Source organism: Equus przewalskii, chromosome 22 (genome assembly GCF_037783145.1).
Source record: "Equus przewalskii isolate Varuska chromosome 22, EquPr2, whole genome shotgun sequence".
Lineage (NCBI taxonomy): Eukaryota > Metazoa > Chordata > Mammalia > Perissodactyla > Equidae > Equus > Equus przewalskii.
In genome coordinates, this window is record NC_091852.1 from 53,797,049 (window position 1) to 53,817,243 (window position 20,195).

The 20,195-nt window shown below is 43.6% G+C and overlaps 1 protein-coding gene and 1 long non-coding RNA gene across 2 annotated transcripts in view; one reads left to right on the forward strand and one right to left on the reverse strand.

Annotated features, from left to right (window-relative positions):
- Positions 1 to 20,195, forward strand: part of IARS1 (isoleucyl-tRNA synthetase 1) — a 79,414-nt gene that overhangs the window by 34,184 nt on the left and 25,035 nt on the right. The window contains exons 15-27 of the mRNA XM_070590554.1: positions 46 to 119; positions 988 to 1,182; positions 4,195 to 4,281; positions 6,008 to 6,091; positions 7,206 to 7,350; positions 8,401 to 8,521; positions 11,305 to 11,396; positions 12,488 to 12,565; positions 13,527 to 13,648; positions 14,097 to 14,199; positions 14,430 to 14,513; positions 16,673 to 16,847; positions 19,072 to 19,184. Coding sequence (XP_070446655.1) covers positions 46 to 119; positions 988 to 1,182; positions 4,195 to 4,281; positions 6,008 to 6,091; positions 7,206 to 7,350; positions 8,401 to 8,521; positions 11,305 to 11,396; positions 12,488 to 12,565; positions 13,527 to 13,648; positions 14,097 to 14,199; positions 14,430 to 14,513; positions 16,673 to 16,847; positions 19,072 to 19,184 — 1,473 coding nt within the window. The remainder of the gene's footprint in view (positions 1 to 45; positions 120 to 987; positions 1,183 to 4,194; positions 4,282 to 6,007; positions 6,092 to 7,205; positions 7,351 to 8,400; positions 8,522 to 11,304; positions 11,397 to 12,487; positions 12,566 to 13,526; positions 13,649 to 14,096; positions 14,200 to 14,429; positions 14,514 to 16,672; positions 16,848 to 19,071; positions 19,185 to 20,195) is intronic.
- Positions 14,189 to 20,195, reverse strand: part of LOC139078721 (uncharacterized) — a 52,947-nt gene continuing 46,940 nt past the window's right edge. The window contains exon 4 of the long non-coding RNA XR_011531744.1: positions 14,189 to 14,557. This is a non-coding gene — a long non-coding RNA (uncharacterized lncRNA). The remainder of the gene's footprint in view (positions 14,558 to 20,195) is intronic.

The following is a 20,195-nucleotide window of genomic DNA, read 5'->3' on the forward strand; positions in this document are numbered from 1 at the left end:
TGTTTGTATCTGAGGCACTCCCACTTTCTAACTTTGTTTTAACAGGTAGTTTGCGTTGGCTCAATGGCAGAACTTGAAGAACTGTCAGGAGCAAAGATCTCAGATCTGCACAGAGAGAGGTCAGTTTGTGAGGGATTCACTTCAGTTCTTTCCTTCAGAGAGCGTTGGGCTAGGTCCTGGCCATTAAAGCATGGTCTCTGGAGCAGATCATGGAGCTACACGTAGAAGTCAGACGCTAGTTTGCTGAATTACTTTGTTGATGACTCATGTCATATGGAGGAAAGGTGGCCCCTGTCTGTAAGTTACTTGTCAGGACACTTTGGTGTATAACCTTCCAGGCCAAGCACTCAAGGTGCCTTCTTTTTTTAAAAAAAAATATTTTATGGGGCTGGCCCCGTGGCCGAGTGGTTAAGTTCGCGCGCTCCGCTGCAGGCGGCCCAGTGTTTCGTCAGTTCGAATCCTGGGCGCGGACATGGCACTGCTCATCAGACCACGCTGGGGCAGCGTCCCACATGCCACAACTAGAAGAACCCACAATGAAGAATACACAACTATGTACAGGGGGGCTTTGGGGAGAAAAAGGAAAAAATAAAATCTTTAAAAAAAAAAAAAAAAGATTTTATTTTTCCTTTTTCTCCCCAAAGCCCCCCAGTACATAGTTGTATATATTTTAGTTGTGGGTCCTTCTAGTTGTGGTACGTGGGATGCCGCCTCAGCATGGCCTGATGACTGGTGCCATGTCCACACCCAGGATTCTAACCTGTGAAACCCTGGGCTGCCAAAGCAGAGCACGCGAACTTAACCACTTCAGCCCTGGGGCCAACCCCATCAAGGTGCCTTCTGAAAGCCTGTGACAGCCACCGATACTTCTGTTTGCAGGGGCATACCATAGAGCTTGTCAGGGCGTTCTGTTTCCTACTGGCAGTTAGACCAGTAGGTTCTGTTGTGCTTATAATTAAGAGAAATGGCTACTTCTCTGTTTATTAGCATCGACCATCTGACTATTCCTTCCCGTTGTGGGAAGGGGTCGTTGCATCGCATCTCTGAGGTGTTTGACTGCTGGTTTGAGAGCGGCAGCATGCCCTATGCCCAAGTTCATTACCCGTTTGAAAGCAAGAGGGAGTTCGAGGAGGCATTTCCTGCAGACTTCATTGCTGAAGGCATCGACCAGACCAGAGGATGGTAAGTTCCTTGTTCTTGCGAATGTTCTCTTGATTTTGTTTTACGCAGCAGGTTTTTTTTTTTTTTTATTCTGATTTTTTTATTTTATTTTTTATTTATTTTTTTATTGAGTTATTGATAGGTTACAATCTTGTGAAATTTCAATTGTACATTAATGTTTGTCAGTCATGTTGTAGGTGCACCACTTCACCCTTTGTGCCCACCCCCCACCCCACCTTTCCCCTGGTATCCACTAAACTGTTCTTGGTCCATAGTTTTAAATTCCTCATATGAGTGGAGTCATACACAGATTATCTTTCTCTCGCTGGCTTATTTCACTTAACATAATTCTCTCAAGGTCCATCCATGTTATTGCAAATGGAATGATTTTGTTCTGTTTTGCAGCTGAGTAGTATTCCATTGTATATATGTACCACATCTTCTTTATCCATTTGTCTGTTGATGGGCACTTAGGTTGCTTCCACGTCTTGGCTGTTGTAAACAGTGCTGCAATAAACATTGGGGTGCACAGGACTTTGGGGATTGCTGACTTCAGGCTCTTTGGATAAATACCCAGTAGTGGGATGGCTGGATCGTATGGTGGTTCTATTTTTAGTTTTTTGAGGAATCTCCATACTGTTTTCCATAGTGGCTGCACCAGTTTGCATTCCCACCAGCAGTGTATGAGGGTTCCTTTTTCTCCGCAACCTCTCCAACATTTGTTGCTATTAGTTTTAGATATTTTTGTCATTCTAACGGGTGTAAGGTGATATCTTAGTGTAGTTTTGATTTGCATTTCCCTGATGATCAGCGATGATGAGCATCTTTTCATGTGCCTATTGGCCATCAGTATATCTTCTTTGGAGAAATGTCTGTTCATGTCTCCAGCCCATTTTTTGATTCTTTATCAAAGAATCAAAGAGAGTTCTTTATATATTAAGGATATTAAGCCTTTGTCAGATATATGACTTGCAAATATTTTTTCCCAGTTAGTGGGTTGTTTTTTTGTTTCAATCCTGTTTTCATTTGCCTTGAAGAAGCTCTTTAATCTGACGAAGTCCCATTTGTTTATTCTTTCTATTGTTTCCCTTCTCTGAGAAGGCATGGTGTCCGAAAAGATCCTTTTAATACTGATGTCAAAGAGTGTACTGCCTACGTTTTCTTCCAGAAGCCTTATGGTTTCAGGTCTCACCTTTAGGTCTTTAATCCATTTTGAGTTTATTTTGGTGAATGGTGAAAAAGAATGGTCAATTTTCATTCTTTTGCATGTGGCTTTCCAGTTTTCCCAGCACCATTTGTTGAAAAGACTTTCTTTTCTCCATTGTATGCCCTCAGCTCCTTTGTCAAAGATAAGCTGTCCATAGATATGTGGTTTTATTTCTGGGCTTTCAATTCTGTTCCATTGATCTGTGCACCTGTTTTTGTACAAGTACCATGTTTACGCAGCAGGTATTTTACTGAGCACCTAGCATCTATCAGATGGGTGCTGGGGAGATTGTCAGACAAGACAGGCTCGCTCCTACCCTCTGCTCCTCACCACCAAACATCTCATTGAAGTGTCTTTGGAGTAGGAATTTTTCACTGGAGTAGGACAGTAGTTTTAGAGTTTGAATTATTTCACTTACATTTTGGAATATAGAGATTTGTTTTACTGGAAGATTAAGTGATACAAAACACAATATGTGTTCTTAGCTTGTTTACTTCAAATAATTTACTCAAATGTTTAATGAGTATTTACATACAAGATAATGAGTTGGGTGCTACAGATTTGAGGAATAGTTGGGAATGTGCTCAGATGTTAAAGCTAGCCTCATAAAATTAACATTCTAAAAAAACGCAGATTTTAAAAAAGGGGGGAGATTGTGGTATTGGTTTTATCTGGTGACTTATTTAAAGCAGTACTTTCATCCTCTTAATTAGAAAAAGGTGAGTTACCGTCTCTTCATGGATAAGCTTGGCCAACCCGGGTTCCAATTTTGCTTTCATTAGTAATGTGCCTGCAGGAGTGTTTAAGGAACGCTGGGGTCCTTTTCTGCTTTTGCAACTTGCGTTCATCACAAACTGATTGAATTCCAGCCTTAATGCTCTGAAGTGTTCTATATTCAGCTTCTAATCCATTCATCTGTAGAAACAGCTACCAGGCACAAACCCTTGTTCTTAGAGAGGCCACATGACTCACCAGTAGGTTGTTTCTCGGAGGAGCGGCGGCATCTGGCAGCTGTTGAAAGCCCTCCTATGGGTCCCTGTGTGCACACTGCCTCCTTCCCCTTCCCTCAGCCATGGGCTGCCTCGCTTAGGCACTTGCGTCCTCCTCACCTACCTTTGGAGGAAGGGATGTCTGGTCTCCATCTTCATCAATTCACATCACATAATGTTCTTGGGGTGCAAAATCAGGTTGGAGGTGACACAAGCAAGCTTCCTGAGACAGCTTGCAGGGCTGTGATGGACCTCTCTTAGGGAACAAGTTGGCAAGTAAAGTAAACAATATACATGCTCTCTGACAGAAGGAAAATGCATTCCTGTTGCTGTAGTCTACCTTGAACTTTGGGATGAGAGTGCTCTTTGCATCTTTTGTCATCAGACTGTCCCATATGACCTTGTGCTAAAGGCAACACACATCCTTGGATTTTCAGCCCAGAATTTGTGGGAGGTCCTGGGAGGCCATCTGGGCCTGCCCTGCCTTGTGGCTGCCCAACTGGTTCCCCAAGGAGGGCAACAGTACTGTCCTCAACTTCTGGGAGTCAGCCTCTCACTCCAGGCCTTTATTTGCTTTAAATAAAGCACATTTTGTTTTTTCTGATCAGAAGCTCTAATGTGATTGATCTGCAGTGGGTCTGCCTATGCGTAATTTTCCAGCACTCCCCAGGTGATTCTAACGTGTCACCACAATTAACGACCATTGCTTTAAGGGAATTATCAAAAAGTGTAACTGATCTAAAATAGAAATTCAGTCCGATAAGTAAACCAGTGTTTTTTCGATGCTTGGACTCCTTTTCTGTTTTTATTGAACTATTTCTTGGTGGTTTTTTCCAGGTTTTACACCCTGCTGGTGCTGGCCACGGCTCTCTTTGGACAGCCACCTTTCAAGAATGTGATTGTGAACGGACTCGTCCTGGCCAGGCAGGTCACGCCCTTGTGTAGTTGTGAGTTCAGTTGCTGATCCCTTGGTTCTTGCAGCCATGTCCTGGCTGGATCTAACCACTCCTTGTGACAAGAGGAGTTTAGCAACACCCCAGCTCATCCCTATTCTTTCTTCCCTCTGCTTTTATATTTCTGCTGCTCTTCCTTTTCATCCAGCTCCTGTCCCGTGCACTTCTCCATCTTCAGCATTCCGTCCTCCCATACTCTGCTATCTCAGGGAGAAGGGCTGCTCTGAGAGCTGAGCCTGATGGAGGAGGAAGGGGAGCACATGTGTCCCAAGACACTGCTAATGATAACTAACAGTCGTCATTTAGAGTTTTATGAAGTGTTTTGCTTATAGCTCGTATTTAATCTGTATGCTGGTCCTTTAATTGTAGATTTTTGGTGTCCTCTTTTCAACCTGAGAAAACTATGGGTTCTAGAGGTTTCTAGTAGTGTAGGGGAGTCTTATTTTTCCTTTGCTTCTGTTGCCTCTAGTCATTAAAAGTAAAAACATAAGTATATAAAAATAAGAAAATAAGACAAAATGTTTACACAGATACCCTTCTCTGTGTGCCGAGCGAGGAGGAGGATGTCACTGATGCCATGCCAGGCCCTGCGGGGAGCATTCACACATCTTCACTCATTTAATCCCCAGAACTGTTTGAGATGGGTCTTTTACTTGTCCTATTTTGACAAGTGAGAAATTTGAGGCACAGAAAAATTGAGTAACTTGCCCAAAGTGACACGGCAAATGAGTGGTGAATTCAAGTTCTATACCCAGGCAGTCTGGCTCTACAGTCTCTGCTTTTTTTTTAACTGAAAAATTTATTGAATTGTAGATTTGCATGCAGTTGTAAGACATACTAGAGACCTCCTGTGCACTTTGTCCCGCTTCCCCTAGTGGTCACGTTTTCGAAACTGGAGTCCGTTATCACAGCCAGGCATTGATGCAGCCCATCAGTCTCCCTCCGATTTCCCCAGTTGTGCGTGCGCTCCTTGCTCTGTGTAGTTAGTTGCATGCAGCATATCATGTGTGTGGCTTCCTGTATCCAACAGCATCGTCCAGATCCTGGACCATTTCAAGATCCCAGGATCCCTCTGTGCCCTTTTATATCCACACCCACACCCTCCCACTCTTCCACCCTCATCCCCAACCCCTGGAAAGCACTACTCTGTTCTCCATTTCTGAAATTGTGTCACTTCGAGTATGTTATATAAATGGAACCATACTGCATGTAGCCTTTGGGGATTGGCTTTTTCGCCCACCATAACTCCCTGGAGAGCCTTCAGGTGGTTGAGCGTATCCATGGTTCTTTCCTTTTCAGTGCTGAGCAGTGCTCCTTGCGTGGGTGACCTGCAGTTTGACCATTCACCTGCTGAAGGACATTGGGGTTTTTTCCAGTGTTTGCTGACTGAATAAAGCTATGAGCTTTCATTATAGGTTTTGTGTGAATTTAAGTTCTCATTTCTCTAGGATGAATGCCGAGCCTGTGTTTTTAACTGTTAACAGTGGTGTCTTCCTGCTTCCAACTTCCTGAAGCTTCTCCATTGATTCACCACAGTATTCAGAAAGCTTACAGATATTACAAAACAACCTTATTGTGCCTTAACACTAGCTTGTATCCCCTTTGCATTTATGTATTTCAATTTGCAAATAATCTGTAACCATATATAAACTGTGATGTTGACTTTGTTCATTGGCATCTCCCTTTTGTTTTTCAAGTGATGGCCAAAAAATGAGCAAACGGAAAAAGAATTATCCAGATCCACTTTCAGTCATCCATAAATATGGTGCTGACGCCCTCAGGTACAAACCACTGCTGTGCCTTGTGTGTATTTGTCATTTTTTATCTAAGCATCTCTCATCCTTTTACTCATGTTCCTTAGATTTGGTTTATAATTAGTTTTTCAAAAATATGTCTCTGTTATATGGAGAGTTACGTTGGTATGGTGTTGACTTTAAACCCCCAAGGTGGTTTTCTAAATAATAAAGCCATCTTCAAATCTGGAGATGTTTTGGAGGACAAGACCTATATTGGATCTCCTTGAGCAGCCCAGGTTTTCCTTGCTAGTTGCTGGTGCCTCCGCCTCACTCCCTCGCCAGGTTCCCCATCTTGTTGGTGTTAGGGTTCTCTTGCATCATTTATTTCAGTTTTGCATTTACTCCTCAAAAGAGCCATAGGAGGTATATTTATAGTAGAGCAAATAAAAAATTAATATTGAAAAGTTTTTAAAGAAATGTGAGCCACTGCTTGAAATAGTCATAGTCGTTGAACATTGATCACAGTGTCCGGTTAAAAGGAGCCAGAGAGATCTTGTTCAGCATCTTCCTGTTGTGGACCTGGAGATGCCTGAGGGCTGAGGCCAAGGCCAAGCACATTCACAGTCACCTTGTTGCCCAGGAGCAGTTAGCGGTGGGTCCCACGACCCCCAGTTATCTGGGAGACTCACCTTGGCATTGCTGACAACTTAGGCCGAATAATTTGTTGTGGTGGGGGCTGTCTTGTAGGGTGTTTAGCAACATCCCTGGCCTCTGCCCTGCCTGCAACCCCTCTGAGCCAGCCGACAGAGCACACGTGGCGGCTCCTTGTGAACCCTGGTGTCTGCTTCTGGTGTCCTTGGAGAAGGCATCCTGGCCCCCTTCCTCTTGGTGCTGCTGCACTGAGACTGCACAGGGTGTGCATCTAGGTTGGTCCAGTGCCGAATTTTGGTGTGGGGTTACAGCTCCCCTTTATACTTTGCTAGGTCTCTTATACAAAGTACAAGCTTGGCAGTTTCAAATTGACCGTTAGGAGAGTATTTATAATTCACCCATTTTATAGAAAAGAGTCTACTTTTGGTGTTGCCCTTCAGCGTGTCAAGTGATAATATTTGGTTTGCTGTCTACATTCCTGTTCGGTGTGATTTTTCTCCTCTTCCAGATTATATCTGATCAACTCCCCTGTGGTGAGAGCAGAAAACCTCCGCTTTAAGGAGGAAGGTGTGCGTGATGTTCTGAAGGACGTGCTGCTCCCGTGGTACAACGCCTATCGCTTCTTCATCCAGAACATCTTGAGGCTGCAGAAGGTGTGGGCTGCGGTGCTGTGTGGGGTGGGGTGGGGTGGGGAGATGGACAAGCAAGCCCTGTGGGTGGGGGTTCAGAGCCCTTGCGGAGGCTACAGATGAAGATGCAGCCGGCATCTGGGGTCTGTGCTGGGCCTGGAACATGAGGCCTCAGCTACACGGTCTGGGCAGGCACTCACTTCTGGAGGACAAAGGAGCCTCCTTTGAAGAGCGGAAGACTTGCACTGATGATTCACGCAGTCAGCCACTTCCCCGCCTGTGGAGCCAGTGGGGGTGGGGCACGGGGGAGCTACTCTCAGAGGGGGACCTGGGAAAGGCTGCCGTAGACCTGGTCAGGGAAAGCCTCTCCGTGGGCACATTTGGGCTGAGACTCTGAAGGTGAAAGAGAGTCTCAGTGGGTTGTTAGGATGAAAAATTGTGATTGTGATGATGTGAAAGTGCCTTCAGAGCAGTCAGCTGCTCTGCTCTGGACACAGGCTCCAGCTCAGGCTCTTAGATCGATCGGGCGAGTCAGCTCTGCCACACCCTACCAGCCTTGTGGGGATGCTGCCGGAGGGGTTGGGTGAAGTGGGCCTTCAGGATCAAGGAGAAGTTTGCAAAGGAAGAAGAAGGGGTAGGATAGAGCATTCTGTGTAAAACGAATATTATAAGCAGAGGCATTAATTCCTAGTGCTCATGTTCAGTTTATAGACAATTGTCCAATCCTAGCCAGTTTTACTGTCCTTCCTTCCTCAGGTTTAAAGTAACTAAACTTGTTACTTATTGACAAGATTTGGACTATTTCTCAATTTATAATCACTCTGGTGCAGAAGAACAATTTTTTTCAAATTCTCTTTAGTTCGCCCCAAAATGTAATTTATTAATTTAGGTTTTAATGTCCCAAGTTTAGAGCTTATCTGGAAAATATCACTGAGAATCAGAAATTTTGATTGCCAACGGGATCTGGGGTTTTTTTGGTTGACTACTTTCAGTTTAAATGATTGAAAGAGTTCATTTGTCTGCAGTGACTTCCCCCAGGCATGCAGAATGTTTTCGATATTTGTCACTTCCTAGGAGGAAGAAATGGAATTCCTCTACAATGAGAACACAGTTAAAGAAAGTGCCAACATCACAGACCGGTGGGTCCTGTCCTTCATGCAGTCGCTTGTTGAGTTCTTCAAGGCCGAAATGGCAGGTGTGTCTCTCTTGGGCCGTCCTCCCAGGAATAAGGACTCTTCTCTTTTTAATTGCCCTTTCGATATTTAACTGTTTTTCTTTGTAAACATAGAAGAATTCTATAGAAATTTTGAGAGATACAGGTACAGAGCGGTAGACAGTTGTTTCCTTTAACACCAAATATAACTTTGCTAAGCTTGTTAGTTGTAGAAATGTGCTGTTCCAAGGCGTGGGGAATTGTCGTGGGAGAATGTCCAGTGGCCTCACCCCTCCACAGATACCACATGCCTTGGTCCTGGATGGCTGTGGCTTCAAAACCCACTCTACCACTTGTTCCATGGGAGAGGCATTACCTAAAGTCTAGGAGCCTCAGTTTCTTTCCCTGAAAAGTGCCTGGTAGAGTTATTATAAGGCTCATGTCCATAAAGCAGCTGGCAGTTAATAGCAACTGAAAAAGTACTACTTGTTATTAATACCTTTTTATTTATTTTTAGATCTACTTTATTAAATAAGCAGTCCCTGTTCAGTCTAGAAAACTTAGGAAATACAGGAAAGTAATAATGAAGTAGGCATTTCCCCATATTTCTATTACCAAACGACAACAAATTTGGTGTTAGAGCTTGGAAAAGTAGGTTATGTTGATTTCCTTGAGGTTGGAGATGGAACAGCCATAAGTTAAGGTGAGAAATACCAGAAACTATTGACTAGGATACTCGAGATAGGTCTGATAAGGTCGGTGGCAGAGGAGAAGAGTCAGCCTCCTGGTGCCACCCTGGTGAGGCTGAGCCGCCTCCCCGCGCCCTGTGGTGCTGTTGTGCAGGTGCAGCACTCCTGTGGACTCGAGCCGCCAGAGCAGCCCATGGTGGAGCAGGCCTGCCGCTCCTCAGCCAGTGCAGTGCTCTTCCTGGAGTAGCTGCTGCTTCTGCACTTGGCACAGTCGGACGGTTAGTCCAGGAAATTTTGCACATTTATCAGTCATCCTGAAGGGCTCTGTCCACCCTGTTAAACATGCACAGTAAGGATCATGTGACTGTCAGGCTGTTGGACAGATTGATATAAATGAAGATGGAAATGAGTGTGCGAGGCTGGACTCCTGTGCTGGGAGCCCGCCGTGCTCCCTGGGACATCTCTCAGCCATGTCCACTTTTCCTCCTGAGTGATATGAATGGGTGGGAAGTGGTGCTGGGGATGGTTGCCCTGGGCCCCTGCCATCTTTAGGCACAGCTGCCGTGACCTCCTGAGAGCGTACACCTTTGCCGGGGCCTGTTCTGCCCTGTCTGCTTGGGAACTAGAGGTTAGGCGGCAGTTGTGCACACCAGCTGAGGGGTGAGGACCAGGCATTGTGCCTGGAGCCGATGGGATGGGCTCCAGACACAGACTGCTCAATGTAGTTTCCGCCCCACCTGTCAGCTTCATCCCCTCAGCTCCCCCATCAACATGGAGTCCGAGGACTCGATAGTGGCATCCTTGAAGAGTCTGCAGTTACTATTAGTGATCTCAGCAGTAGCTGCTGCTGGCTGCTCCTGTGTATTGTCTGCTCGTTGTATGTGGACTTTGTTTACTCTCTAAGAACTGAAACCTCAACACAGGGAACTCTGGTTTCCTAGACTGTGAAGAGTGTAGTGACCCCTAGAAATAACTTAGGCCTCTTTCTTTACAGAATAGGCCTCCAATCACAGAAACTGCCCGTCCAGGAATATGCGACCCAAAGGACAGGCCTGGGTCTTGGCCCGCCAGCACCTCAGCCTGGTCCTTGTGAACTGAGAGCTACTCTGCCCGTGCAACTTTTCACCATGTTGGCTTAGACCAGGAGCCTCATTAACACTAACATTAATATAAATTAACATTCACTAATATAAAATGAATTAACATTCATTAATATAAATTGTGTTTATAATTTTTGGTCTTACTCTCCTTGTTTTTCGTGTTTGTTTTTGTGCTACAGAGAGTATCAGTTAAAGGGGAGGCCTGTGCCTCAACTAAGACTGGCTGGGTGCCCTTCCCTGCCTGCTGCCTCAGGGCAGCCTTCTAATCCTTCTAGTTCCTCAAGGTTTTTCCCTCCTTCCCCTGCCTCCTCTAGCTTTCTTCCCTTGGCTGTTTTAACCTTCAGGAAGCCAGTTCTGCTTTATTCAGAGCTCGTGCCCGAGTTTCTCAGTGGCAGTGTACTGGCAGTTTGGGCCGGCTCGTCCTCTGTGGTCAGGGCTGGACTGTGCATTGTAGGATATTGAGCAACATCCCTGGGGTCCACCAGCCAGATGCCAGGAGCACCCACCTCACCACTTGTGACCACCAGATTGTCTCTCCGTACATTGCCGATGTCCCCTGAAGGGCGGAGTTGCTCTGGTGGGCAAAGAAGCACTGGCCTAGGCTGTGCCTCCTGGCATCTACTTAGAGCTTTTGTCATATCTTTCTTAGTTGAGGTACAGGGTAGCACAGTGGGAGGAGGTCAGGATTTTGTGGTGCTGCCACTCTGCATGGCTCAGGTACACGGTGCCTCATGAAGTTGGGTGGTGGGCACCCGCAGCCTCTCAGCCACCATGTGGGGTTTCTGCTTTTCTCACTGATGATGGGAGTTTGCGTGTGGCTCACAGGGTGGTCTGTGTGCCCCAAGACACCTTGATGGCTGTGTGGTACAGCCTCGGGCAGTGAGCCCTCAGGACTGCTTCCCTTTGCTTCCTCTTGTCTCCTTAAGAAGCGTGGTGGCCCTTGGATGGCAGGAGGTCTTGTTTTCTTGTATCCAGCCTCCCCCATGCCTTCAGGTGCTTGGTGTGTGCTTGCTGCTGATTGATTGTCTTACTTTAGCTTACAGGCTCTATACTGTGGTGCCTCGCCTGGTCAAGTTTGTGGATGTTCTGACCAACTGGTATGTCAGAATGAACCGCAGAAGATTAAAGGTAAGCGCAGGCTGCTCTTGGGAAGGGCCAAAAGTGCAGTACCTGTGAGAGTCGAGGAGAAATGAGCACAGCCAACAGGAAAAGGAGCATTTTCCAATGCTCTCAGCTTTGGAAGCTATCTTTTTCTTTTACGTTGCATATTAGATGGATGGAGACCTAGGATCTAAAAGTCATCTTGTGTATTTTCAAAACACAGTTATGAACGTGTTACATTGGAGGGAAGGCCTCAGGTCCATATAAGACTAAGCTGAGTAGACTCTCAAAATCCATAATAAATTCACACAAATATTTTGCAAATGTTGGCAGGTACGGCTACAATCTTGAGAGGGGCACCTCCCTCTAGAGGGTCAGTTATTTATTGAGAGAACTCTTCCTTAAGCCTCTTGGGGACTTAGGACGAGTAAAGCATGGGTCCCGCCTCAGGGCTTAAGCCAGGCGTAAACAAAATGGTACAAGACAGGGAGTGAGAGAGTGATGGAGGCTCCTGTGCCCATTGGCCTACCTTCAGATGTGTTAATGATAAAAGCATAACAAAACAGTAATTTCATTTTTGTGAAAATATATTATACACACATTTACATGTATGTGTGTATATACACATACATCTAAGAGATATACCCTAAAATGTTTACAGTAGTTATCTCTGGGTCATTTAATTATGGTTGGGTTTTCTTCTTTTATTATCTTTATGTTTCCCCTGTAATAAATTAGTGTAATTACTTTTTAAATACACAGTATAGACTTTTTTTAAAAATAAGAAATCTTAACCTAAAAGTACTTTGAATTTTTCTATTAGCACCTGTTTCTGTCTGTTGCATGCGAATCCCATGCTCAGCCTTCAGGTCCTCCGGTCTGTCTTTACCTCACCGTTACAGAGCCACTCTTCATCAGCACGGCCTCAGAGATGGGAGAGAGTAAGGGGGACCCCATCCTGGCCTCCTGCATTGATCCCAGACCACTGGTAGTTGTGGTCACTTGTCCTAGCTCTGTCTGTCTTGTCTGTGCACTGTGTGCTCTCTGTGGCTTGCCTTTTTTAAAATAATCTTACTCAGTTCTAACAGTTTAATGTGTGTTTTTTTTTCACTCACTAGGGTGAAAATGGGATGGAGGATTGTGTTCTGGCCCTGGAGACGTTGTTTAGTGTTTTGCTTTCTCTGTGCAGACTTATGGTAAGATGCTTGGCCCTGTTCTCAAACTCCAGCCCTGTTGGCTGCTGTGGTGCCCGGTTGCTGCAGCGTCCTCAGTCTGTATCTCTTCTGTTTTTGTTCCACCAGATACCGAAATAAAAGTTTTAAAACAACTTAAATCTCTAGTTCCTTTTCAGAAATATTGTTAGCTTATATATGTCAAGCAAGGACTAAAAAACATTAGCTTCAAAAGCTAGATTCTTCCTTTTTACCACTGGCAGTACATTTCAGGTCAAGGTCCTTGCATCTAGACTGAATTGCCACAGTTCCCTTTGAATAATATACCTCATCTTAATGTGGCTTCCTGTAATTGTCTGTGAGTAACAGGGAAGTTCTTGAACTAATGTCTAGCCAAATAAATATATCACAGATAATATTTTACTTAAAACATGTTTCTACCAATTTAAATATTAATGATATACAAGTGAAAATTCCAGTTTTAATTCTTTGTATCCTATTTCTGCTACTCCGGTATAATGTTATAATTATAAGCCTATATTTATTTCCTGAACATACATGGAGTGAGAACCTGCTTTGTACCAGGTCCTGTGCCTGATGCCTCACGTCTGACCTCATTCACCTCTGTCCTGTGAAGCAGGTGGTGTTCCTCCAGTGTACAGATGAGGTTTCTGAGGGTCAGGGACAGACATTCTGTCGTACTGACTTAGCCGGCACGTGGTCAGGGGCTTCTGCTTTTATTATGGATGTCCTCCAGGATATTTGGATCCTCTGGCTATAGCCCTGCTGTGCCTCACAGGTGTCTGTCTTAACAGGTTCAAGTGAGGTCATTTCTCGTCAGAGGGCAGGGTTAGGAACCTCATGCCTACTCTATGCGTACTCCTGTGTCATTCTCTAAGATCTTTAGTTGCTGTTTTTTACTCTGATTGAGCTCAGTTCATGATGGCTGCACATGCATGACGTGGTGTCCTCTGTCCTCATACAGGCCCCCTACACACCTTTTCTTACTGAAATGATGTACCAGAATCTAAAGATGCTGATTGACCCTGTTTCTGTCCAGGACAAGGACACACTCAGCATCCACTACCTCATGCTGCCCCATGTTCGGTAAGAATTAAATACACGTAAGCCTTCGCCCAAGCCATGGGAAGGGGAGTTGCCAGAGACGTGCTCATGGGGGCCCCAGCTCTCTGCTCCATTTCCTCCACGCCCTGCCTCCCATCTGAGCTGCTCCTCAGGCTACAGAATGGGTGGGAGGGATGCTCAATATGGAACCCCGTGTTGTGCTGTGGCAGGTGGGGCAGGGGCAGGCCTGTTGGGGTTGCCTTGGGGAGCTACTGGGCACTAAGCAGCAGACTCAGGTTTGCTGCCTGCTTCTCACTGTGTGCTTCCCAAGGCTGGCACACACTGTCCTTCCCCAGGTGCCTCACCGGGAGGACTAGCCACACCGTCACATCTCTAGCCTGACCGTCTTCCTCACTTAAGCATGCCTGTTGTTTGGGATTTTTCTACTTTTAAATCTAATCTCTTTCACATCCCTATCTCTACCATTCAGAGAGGAACTGATTGACAAGAAGACCGAGAGTGCAGTGTCTAGAATGCAGTCCGTGATTGAACTTGGGCGAGTGATTCGAGACCGTAAAACTATTCCAATAAAGGTTTGAGATTTTATTTGTATTTTACATTGCACAGACCTAGATAATTATGTTTTATTGTATTAATATAGAGAGCTTCCAGCAATGGCATAAATTGTTTTTTCTGCAGTAAGAGTAGTAGTTGAGCTTGATTAGTCTGAAGCCTGAGATTCAGATAAAACATACAATCTCCCATTTTTCTGCAGTTTAGAGGACTGGCTGCTGAGTGAACTTTCCCTTCCCTTTCCTCCTAGTACCCTTTGAAGGAAATTGTGGTCATCCATCAAGATCCGGAGGCTCTTAATGATATCAAGTCCTTGGAGAAGTATATCATTGAGGTGAGACAGCTGATTTGTCTGTTTAGTCCAGACAGACGTCTTTCCTGCAGAAGATTACTTTGATTAGTACTCCTCAGTGAACTACACTTTAAGTGAATAATTTATCTTTTTTCTTTTGTATGTCAGTATATACATAAATTTAACCATCCATGAAATTTTACACTTTGCTTAGAATCATCATAAATTTTTACAATGTAGTTGTAATTCTTTAAAAATGATTTCAAGATCAATGAATTGCTTTACTTAGTTGGATCATTTATTACCTGCATCCACTTCTCTTCTCCAAAGTACTTTTTGATTATTTAACAAAAGAAGTTTGTTCCTTCAGTTACAAGTAACAAGTGAGCTTACGTTGGTCGTAGGCAGGCACTCGCACTAGCCTGGAGTCCCAGGTGAGTCCCTTCCCACCCCAGCCACACCAGGCAGTGTCATCCCTCCTGGGGTGTTCACTAGGATATCTCCTGCCAGGGTTGTTCCTAGCATTTTACACACGTATACACACATTTATGCATTCAGACACACACATGCACATGCCATTGGCTTTGTTTGTGCACAGAGAGGATCGTGTATATATATATGTACTTTTTAATGTTCTTTTTTCACTTTATAGTGTTTCTTTTGTTTTTTCCTTTGGTGAGGACGATTGGCCCTGAGCTAACATCTGTGCCAATCTTCCCCTATTTTGTATATGTGATGCCACCACAGCATGGCTTGATGAGCAGTGTGTAGGTCTGTGCCTGGGATCTAAACCCGTGAGCCCTGGGCTGCTGAAGCAGAGCACATGAACTTAACCACTATGCTACCGGGCCGGCCCCTGTAGTGTTTCTTAAAGGGAATCCCATGTCAGAACATGGAGATTACTGTATTCTTTTTAACAGCTGTATGGTGTTCACTTTCTGGCTGCATCATAATGTATTTAATTGCTCTCCTATTATTGGAAATTTATGTTTCTGATTACAAACAAAAGGTGCATCTGTACCTTTGTGCGTATGTCAGTGTATGGACATTGAATAGATTCCTAGAAGTTGAGTTTGGGGCTCAAAAGTTTAAACTATAGTGTCAGTTATCCTCTCAAAAAGCTTTATTCCATAATATTTTAAAAACAAATATACTTTTCATTTCATTTTTATTCCTTTCACAGGTAATATTAAATCTGTTATTGTAGAAAATATTAATTTCTATGTTTGATTTTGAATTGCTTGAGAATTCCAGATAAATATTAGAAACTAAAGAGTTAGATTATAAATTCTGTAGTTAATGCTTGCAGATATGGATAAAAATGGAATATATTTAAATAGAATATCTTAATCACTATAATGAGATCAAATAATACGGTTAAGTTTAATGGCACAACTAGACATTTCCATACAATTTGCTTTATCACGACAGTTCCGTGATATCTCATTTTAATATTTCCTACTATGATGTCACCATTTCCTGCTGCATTATAACCCTTAACTAGCATGATGGAGGCATGAAATGTTATGGTTAGCTGATTCTTCTCGTTAAGTGATAGTTAACCTTGTGGTGCTCTGAAGTTGCTTGAGCTATGGTTACCCCTGAGAGGTGAAGCTCATATTTCTAATTCTAGAGTCCTCTGTAGTTGAGTTATGCTCAGCTATCTTGATTGATTTGGACAACCAGTCCTTTCTGAAAAAAGAAAGGTTTTTTCATACCATATAATTCAATGATTTTTGGTATTATTTATAGAGTTGTATAACTGTCACCACAATTTTCTAACATTCTCATCACCCCAAGAACAAACCCAGTATCCATTAGTTTTTACATACCGTTTCCCTTCAAGATCCCAGCATCCCCTGGCAACCATAAATCTGTTTTCTGTCTCTGGATGTGCCTACTCTGGACATTTCATATAAATGGAATCATACAGTATGTGGCCTTTTGTATCTGACTTCTCTCACTTAGCTCCAAGGGTCGTTCATGATACAGCATGCATCAGCGCTTCATTCCTTTATATTACTAAATAATAGTCCATTGTTTGGATAAGCCACATTTTATTTATCCACTCACAGTTGATGGACTTTTGGGTTGTTTCCACTTTTTGTGAATAATGTTGCTATGAACGTTTGTGTGCATGTTTTTGTGGACATATGTTTTTATTTCCCTCAGTTTTGTTTCATCTTGTCCACCAACTATAGGAACTGAATGTTCGAAAAGTTACATTGTCTACGGATAAAAGCAAGTATGGCATTCGACTAAGAGCAGAACCGGATCACATGGTTCTGGGGAAGCGTCTGAAGGGAGCCTTCAAGGTGGTGATGACAGCCATCAAGCAGCTGAGCAGTGAGGAGCTAGAGCAATTCCAGCAGAGAGGTGGGTGTTGCCGTTTGTGGCCTCAGCCTGACAGGTGTCTCATAGTTAGGCTCCTGTTTGACTTTTACTGTCACAGCCTTTTCTTAAATGAAAACTTTTTTTTCTGGTCATAAAAATGTTTAATAAGAATTCTGATAATTTACAAAAAATTAAAGAAGACAACAAAAATGACCTTTAAGCCTTAAAGTAGATTGAGTGCCTGCTCTCGGCTGTTTAATATGTTAGTGCTGAGACACTATTAAAATTCTGATTTATTTCCTTCTAGTTACATAGTCATAATTGCAACCTTACAAATGGAGATCACACTGTAATTTTAAATTTCATGTTTTTCACTCATATTTTTACATTTTATGTTATATTTGTTTTTATTCACCTTTTTATTTTGTGTTTTCACTTTACATTATAAATGTTTCTCTGTTATTAGGCTTTAAAATGCTATTTCAGTAACTGCATAATTGCCCTTCATATGGATACCTGATAATGTTTTTAACCCGTCTTTTATTGCTGGTGCTTTAAGTTATTTCCATTCTTTTAATATTATGAATAATATTGAAGTGCGTATTTTTACATGTAAATATTTTATGGAATTGATTCCCTTTGGCTAAATTTCTAGATAGAAATAACTGAATAGGATGAGTGGACTTTAGGTTACCACTGAATTCTACAAATGCTAATGTGGGCCTAGAAAATCTACCCAAATAAGAAAGAGCAGAACCCCCTAGGGCTTCATTACCAGCCGGTGGCATAGATGTCACTGTTATCAGATGTGGCTTGTGGAGAAAAAAGGTGGTGACGACTTTGGGAGGTGTCAGAATAAAGATTGGAAAATATTCAAAAGAAAAGATTAAAGTATTTTTAGAGAAAGGATTTAGCATTGAGCTTTGGAGCTTCTTGCAAAGGGGAACTGGGTCAGAACTTATCACAGTTTCTCTAAAGTACCTAGAAGCCACATTTTGGTCTCTTAATTGGGCAAGACTGGATACATTCATTAAGCAAATATTTTTTAAAGTGCTTCCGTTTAGCTGGCACTGGGGCCATAGAGTTGAATAAGACAGACATTGTCCTTCCCCTCGTGGTGCTGGCAGACTTTGAAGATTTATGGAAATAATCATGGTTTTGATAAGTGCTCTAAAGGAAACATAGGATGATAATATGAGGAGGTAGGAAATGGGACTCAGCTGCCTCCCTCCTCTCCTTTAGAGAGCCTTCCAGGGTGCCCAGGAGTTCTCAGCTCTGCCATGATTAGAGTCTCACGTGGTCTTACTATGGCTGCCTGGCGTCCTTCAGCTATCCTAGGGCAGAAGGTGTTTGTTAGGACTCCATCTGAAGTTGAAAATCATAAGCACAGAGGTGTCATGAGAAGAGATTTAAAGACTCAGAAATCAGATGAGCAGTTATAGAAATTGGGGGCAGTGTCCCTAAGATTCTCCCAATTTTTATATGATATTTGTAAAACATAAGAGGCTAACAACTAAAAGTTGATTCGTTACTAATTTAACTTGATATGTTAAATTAAAGTCTGATCAACCTTCAAGTCACAAATCTAAGTTGTTTCACCAGATAGCCAAAATATAAAAAATTCCTGTAATAAACCTTATTTGCAACCAAAAGCCTAGTTTCTCAAGTGTAGATTCTGAATGAACTGTTCTATACTGATGGAAAATGAAATAGTTTTCAGAACATGGTGACATAAAGTGAAGATGGCAGCCCAGTGCTCAGAGATCAAGATCATTGTGGGTGACCACAGCAGGCTTCCCTGAAGATGGGGATTGCCATCCTCAGGTGCCTGCCGTGTATAGGCTTGATGCTCAGACCTTCATACTGTCCACCTCATTGCACCCTCACTGCACCCTGCTCTGCAGATCATAGAACACTATGATGCTACAACCAGTGAGTGGTGGGCCTAAGTCCACTTTGACTCTACAGACTGCTTTCTTCATTACGTTGTGCTGCTCTGGGTATAAGGTAGATTCATCACCTCCTGGTGCATCTTTGGACCTGGGAGTTTATATGCAACCGTCGACATTGGTGGTGATTTAACTGTCCTTGAGGCAGCACAGTGCAGTCTAAAGAAAGTTTGTCACATCCGTGACTGCAACGATGACATGAGTCAGGAGGACATGATCTCTTGAAGACTCTGCAGTGGTACGATATCCTAGTAGCTGGGTGGCTTCAGGAGGAGGAGGGACTGACTCATTAACAGTGGCAGTTGCTTCTCCAATAGGGACCATTGTTGTAGAGGGCCACGAACTGCATGAAGAGGACATCCGCCTCATGTGCACCTTTGACCAGGCGGCCAGTGGGACGGCGCAATTTGAAGCGCACTCAGATGCTCAGGTATTTCTCTGTTCCCTAGAACATTTCTTGACCAAAAGATAAGAACAACAAGAGGAGAAAGTATTTACCTATGCCTTTCCTGGCAGTGTTGACAGCTTGTCTCAGGGTAAAATAAACCAGTTATTCATTTTAGATTGGCTTTACCAAACTCAACTATTATATGCCCTTAACATATTTATTTCTTTAATGAATACCTAAACAGACATTTTGTGACTTCTGCATGCAAGTAATTGTCCTAAGTGTTGGGTTGTACAAAAAGAATAAGATGTAATCCCAGCCTTTAAGGAATGAGTCAGTCATAGAGACAGGAAAGTAAGCCAATTCTTATTGTTCTGCCTGAGAAGTTATCTTGGAGAAATAAGTACAGAGAAGGGCTCCTATCTGAAGTCGGGTGAGGTGGAGGTGGTTAGGGAAGTGGATCCTCTTCAAGGGTTAGGCTCCTTGAAGAGGATATACAGGCAGTTTTGGGTTCTGGAGTCAGCATTCTTTGTTGTGATGGATCAGAGCTTCTCTCCTCACTCCTGATCAGATTTCTCTGGGCAGATAGGTTGTCAGATCTCCAGTGTTGGAGTTGGGGGCTTGCTGGAGACCCTCTGTGCCTAACATGCCACATGCAGGGACAGGTGGGGAGTGCCTCATGAGACAGGCCGACCTCCTCAAGACTTTACAGAGGGGCTTAAACTGGATGTAGTCAGAACTCCATGTGGACAGACAGTGGTAAGGAGCCAAAGGTAAGGAAGCTAGGGAAGAAAGTGGGGCAGCAGGGAGGTTTATTAACAGTGAGAGGGTGCACTCCTTCCTGACTACAGCCAGTGGAAAGGAGGGCCTAAAGACGTCGTCCACACTTAAGGAGGTGTTGCTTGTGATACCTCTGAGTTTCTTGACACGGTTTGTGTATTGTGGGCCATGGTGGCCCTGCTCTGACTCATCATCTGTGTTCAGTTCTACCTGCTGTGCCTTCATGAAGCTTGTTAGCTTCTCTGAGTGAGTTTCCTCAAAGGTAAATGGGGA